At 56.8% G+C, this 5,529-nt stretch overlaps 1 protein-coding gene across 1 annotated transcript in view; it reads right to left on the bottom strand.

The window, feature by feature from the left end:
• DLG4 (discs large MAGUK scaffold protein 4) overlaps positions 1–5,329 on the bottom strand; it is a 27,709-nt gene extending 22,380 nt beyond the window's left edge. The window contains 1 exon segment of the mRNA XM_023748625.1: positions 5,166–5,329. Within this exon segment, the coding sequence (XP_023604393.1) occupies positions 5,166–5,195 (30 nt within the window). The 5' untranslated portion in view covers positions 5,196–5,329.
• Between the last annotated feature and the right edge of the window lie 200 nt (positions 5,330–5,529).

Below are 5,529 nucleotides of genomic sequence, written 5' to 3'. Positions count from 1 at the left end.
ATAAAAAAATATACGCTGTTATATTGATTTATGTGTAGGTTATAATGTTTAATGCGTTGCATTTGTTCCAGTTGGCGATATTTTTCTCTATATTATTGGGGGGGGTGGGGGCGGGGGGACATCTGGAAAGGGGAGGGTGGGAGAGTAGCTCTGAAACCAGGAGGTGGGAGTTGGGGCCGGCACCTCTCAGTCCTCGATTAGGACATCTAAAGCAGGACGGACAGCAAAGGGGGATCCCCAAAACAGATGCTCAGGTCCCCTACTGGGGCTGAGGGCCCGGACCCGCGACAGCTCCAATGCTATTGGGACACCCCCAAGATATTAGGGCAGAAGAGAAGTGAAAGGCTTGGGGATCGCCGCTGTTCCTCCTCCCTGGGCCCCCTCCTCGCTGTCGCCCCAGCTGCACCCCCAGCACAGAGGGGTGTGAGTGAAAGTGGAGGAAGGTAAGAGGGGGGACCCCCTGCGCTTGTCCGCGAGACACTGCAACCCAGAGACCCCGCGCCCAGCAGCAGGAGCAGCGTCAGCGCTTGGAGCTCGCACCCTGAGATGTGGAGGGTCCGGGAGGAGGGGAGCGGGGCCGGAGCCCGGATCGCGGCACGTACCACGCAGAGACACATGGAGGCGAATCTGTTCCGAGCCGACATGGAGAAGGGGAGGGGGGCGGAGGGGAGGGGGCGGGCGGGAGAGCAAGGGTCCCAGGGTTGGGGAGGGGGAGGGGCAGAGGGGCGGGGGCTGCGGCGGCGGCGGCTACTGGAGGCTGCGGCCGCTGGTGGGGAGGGTGGGGGCCAGCGCCTGCGCAGTGCGGAGGAGCGTCACGATGGGAGAGAGGGTGCGGGGAGACCCTCCGGGCCGTCAACTTTCCCGGCTCCAGCTGTTCCCGGCGGACTTGCCCGTCCACGGCCTGCTCCCTCCACAAAGAGAGACGCTCCTAACATGCGCCCATCCATCGTCTGGTTCTCCGGGCCCCTTCTTCTGCCTCATCGCGCACCCCGACAATCACCAGGCCCCTAACTATTCCAAAGCCTCGCTAGACCGCTCGTCACTGCCGGGCTGTCAGGGTGCAGGGAAGGAAGCAGCATTTATCTCACCTTAGGACCCCCAAGGGGTCTATATTGTCTCCCACAAGCCCCGCCCCCCACGTCCCCAAAGACTGTTCATGTGGACAGCATCCCGGCAGCAAAGACAGCTCCTATTCTCACCGGTAGTCCAGCCCCGCCTGAGAGCCAGGAGGTGCTTTTCAAGAGTTTAAGGACCACAGATCCTCGTCTGCCCTCAAACTGATGTTCCCTTAAATCACCCCTTTCAAAATCATATGTATCCCTCCATCCACTGACAGAAATCTTGAAATTAATGCAAATATTACCCTTGCTCTAACGTAAACATCCAAACAAGCAGTTCTCAAATTCCTTTGTCGTCCCCTGTCCAAATACCCAAATCTAATAGAATACTCAGGCTTTTCTGATATACCAGTCCTTAATACCGCCAGACCCCAATTTTAGGTAATACTTCGTGTATCTTAAAGCTGACGCTCCAAATTAAATGGAAACCTTTTCCATTTACCCCCAAACCCTTAAGTTAAGAGGTATTTTTCTATTCTTTTTCTTTACCCCGCAGTTTCATACATTATTCATCCCCTCCATGATTCCGAGTTCCAACTGCGTTGGAAGATTGCTCCCAAATGTATTAATCTGTCCCAGACACCAGCCTCGAAAAATATTCACTAAAGTAAGATATGGTCCAATTTGCAGTGACCCGCAAATTTTCCAGAACACCCCAAACCGACTGCCCAACGGCCTGAAAGCGTCTCTCCCAAATATTCTCCCAGTGAACGCCCGCCTTTCTTTCCCACTCAAAGCCCAGTGAGCAGTCTCCCCAAATCTGCTCCTCTGGCTTCTCTAAAGGCTCACACGTGGCATGAAGCACGGCCTTCCCGAGAATCTCGCCCATGCCTCCTCTTTCCTGTGGACCCGAGTCTGTTAGATGCGCCCCCAAGATGACCCCCAATGCCCTAGTTTCATATGTGGATAGATAGATGCTTGGATCCTCAAAGGAAACCAGTGCCGAAGGGGCTGGACTCAAAATTTCTTCAAGAATGGAAAAATCACAGTTCTCCACTAGTGGGCGCTATGACCCAAGACCCCCACCCCCCATTTCCTTTTTCCCTCCATTTTCCGTTTCCCGGTTGCCTAGCAACGCAGCTATCAAGGACTTTGCTGTCGCCTAGTAACCGTCTCCTTGGAACATAGAGCTGAGGTAGGAGGTTGTGCTCTAATGAAATCTGAACAGGCCTCCATCTTAGGAAAATTGAGACGTCAGATGGCCCAACCCCCGGATTCTCCTTTCCAAAGACCCTCGCGCCCCGCAGTTACTCAGACAAGCCCCTCAAACCCCCCCGTCTCATTTTGGCACATGGGACACGCCACGCCCCTGCCAGGTCAGCTCCGCCCTCATTCAGTCCAGTTCCCCAGCCCTAAGGCCCCGCCCCTTTCCGAGGGCTGTAGCCCGCCAACCTGGAGAGTAAGCCAGACCTCGCCCACCTGCCTCCAGGAGACCACGCCTCCATCCACTCCCCGCCCATTTGCTCCCCGGCCTCCCCCGTACTGTCCTTTCGCCACGCCCCTGTCGGCCAATGAATGAGGCCGCTGGCCACACTGCCCCGCCCCCGTCCTCTTAGCTTTGCCCAATAAGGACCACCCGGAGGGATTAACCGCTTCGCCTCCGAGGGTTCAAATACCCCTGGTCTTTCCCCACCATCCCCTTCCCCCGCAGTTCTGCTCCGCCCTCCGCCACCCGCGCCCGGCCCTCCAGTCCGCCACGCAACTTCAGTCGTCGCCGGTTACCATGGCAACGGCGGCAGCAGTGCGGAGAGAAGGGGGAGGGACGGGGGCGGAGTGGGAGAAAGAGATGCTCAGAGATGGAGAGACTCCTGCGGGGAGAGGCACAGAGTAAGAATAAGTGATAGCTATAAAAGCAGAGTTAGCACAAAGCACAGGGCCCGGCACATGGTAGATATTCAATCCATGTTCCTTAAATTCCTGCACCAAGTGTCTAAATATAGGTGATGGAAGATGGAGTACTCTCAGGCGGAGCTGGGGAGCTCCACGACCCGAGCACCCGCTACCCACATAGCATTTTGGGGGGGACAAGAGCCATGTGCCCCCTGCTGGTTCCTCCAGGGCTACCCTCCGCTGCCCTGGATAGAGAGGAACCACAACTCCCAACAGCCCCATGGCAGCAATCCCCTAACACTGAGGGATCGTGTGCCTCAAGGCCTTATGGGAGTTGGAGTCCCCGCCATCCCGCAACTGACAAGTTTTCAGGCCAAGGAATGTGGCAAGCCTGAGTCTCCACGCCTCTGTAAAAGCCCAAATGCATCATCCTCTCTGTACAAGGCTCCTTTCTTCAGGGGAGTTCAACCCTGGGCTCCATGGAAGAAGTGGGAGTCTGGAAGGAACACGCATAAGCACCCCCTCCCAGAAGAGCTGCCAGTGCTAGGGAGCCCCTCACCCTCGCTCACACATGTGCACACGTGTTGGAAGCAAAGCCCACACATTCCAGCTGGCTTTCTGTGTACACCTGCACACGGAACCACAGCCTGGGAGCCTAAGTCTCAGAAGCAGGCTGGGGCGGGAGACAGGAGGAGCTGAGGACCAGAGGATGTTAGAGAGAGCAGGCCAGAGAGACTGAGGCCCCCAAAATCTCCTGAAACCACAGGGGATGGGAGAGGGGTGCAAAGCAGCAGCGGGGGGAGAAAGGTCTCAGTGAGAGGGACAAGCAAGCAGCCTTGGAGACATGAAGGTCCTCAGCCCCCAATCTCTTCCGTCCATGCTCACACATGTGTAAATTTGTGACAGGGAACATGTGTGTCCTCAGCTCCCTCCCCTGAAAAGCTGCAGTTCCCACTAAATATAACCCCCTCCCCAGCTTCTGACTCACCAGACCCCGCCTTCCCGGCCCCCACTTCCTGTCCCACCCCCCAGCCCCCAGCTGCCTGCCACCAGCCCATGCCTCCCTCCACACACAAGGCATCCAGCTCTCCAGTCCAGAGTCTCACAGCCAAGACCTAGGTATTCTGTACCCACCAGGAGCTTGCTGTGCTCCCCATCGTCATCTCCTGCCTTTCCACACTCCAACCACAGGGACACCTTGTACAGATCCTCACTGCTGCCAGCCCTGCCCTCCTCCTACTCCTTTTCACCCCCGTCACCTTAAATCCAGGTATTTTCCCGCACCGTGAGCCCAAGTGTCAGAGGTAACAGAAACATTGCCCTCCATCGAATCTCCCTTTTACTCAACCAGGAGCAGATACAGTGTGGGAGGAGAGGGAGATATTGGGCACCCACCTTGCCCACCCCCAAATTTTGCACCACCCATCTGGCCCCCCTCCTCAAATCCCCTTTCTTCCAAAACCTCTCCTCCCCCTCCTCCTCCTCAGGAACCCGCAACCTCAGCTGCTGTAACCTGTGTCTCCCATGGGAGTACCCCAGAGCCTAACCTGACTTGGTCCATTCCCTCAGGTGATCCTTGACAGGCCTCAGCCCTCTGACAACTCCCAACTCTCCCCATCCCACATGATCATGATCGAACCCTAAATTAACAGTTCCCTCTAATTGAGAAAGCACTCCCAAATGTATCTACCAGAAGACGCTGTTTCTATAGCCTGAAGGCCCACCCCTTCTCACCAGCTGACACCCCCAGACCAGTCAGGCATTCACAACCAATAACCTTCTACCCATACCGAAAGCCCCCTTAAATCAGTCAGGGCACCCAGAGGCCAGCTTGTCCCCCAGGAGGAAAGAGAATCCCCCCACATAGTCCACCTTCTAACATACAGGAACAGGACTCCCATGTGAGCCAGGCTTCTCCTTAAATAAGTCTCTCTCAAATATGGTTGATGAACCCCAAAACCTACCAGACCCCCAAGCCAGTGTACCCCAAATTTTCCATTTCTCTACAGGTACAAAGGGATGACTCCAGGGGGCACCTGTGGCCAAACCCAGCATTTTCTCAAATGTGAACCCCAAAACTAAATTAGGACCCCAAATACATCTTCTGATGCTCTAACTCCATGACCCCCAGCCCCAGATTAGGCCTGCCGAACCGCTCCCCACAAACTCATACCCTCCCCCAGTTTAGAGCCCCCCCCCCCCCCACATCATGCTTACCTTGGTTGTCACTATACAGAGACAGTCCATGTTGGGGGGCCTGGCCGCCGCGGCGGGTAGGGGGCTCTGACTTCATCGGAGTTTCGTTCCTCTCCTCCGTGGGTTCTCACCCCTCCCCCCTCCGCACCCCACTTTTGCAGGGGTGGCCAGGATGGGGGGAGGGGTGAGAGGGGAAAGAAGGGGTTGGAGAAGGGAAGGGTAGGGCCCGCAAGGGAGGGAGGGAAAGGGGGTCCTAAAAGGGAGTCCCCAATGGAAGGGGGGCTTGGGGAGCACACCCCGGTCTTCAGGAGGGCGGGGGACGGGGGCTAACATCCCCGGGAGTCGGGGGGCTGGGCTTGACTAAGTGGGGGAAGGGAGCTGGATT

Source organism: Myotis lucifugus, unplaced genomic scaffold, assembly GCF_000147115.1.
Source record: "Myotis lucifugus unplaced genomic scaffold, Myoluc2.0 scaffold_1590, whole genome shotgun sequence".
NCBI lineage: Eukaryota > Metazoa > Chordata > Mammalia > Chiroptera > Vespertilionidae > Myotis > Myotis lucifugus.
Note: the sequence above shows the minus strand (reverse complement) of the source record. Positions and strands in the feature narration are given on the sequence as shown.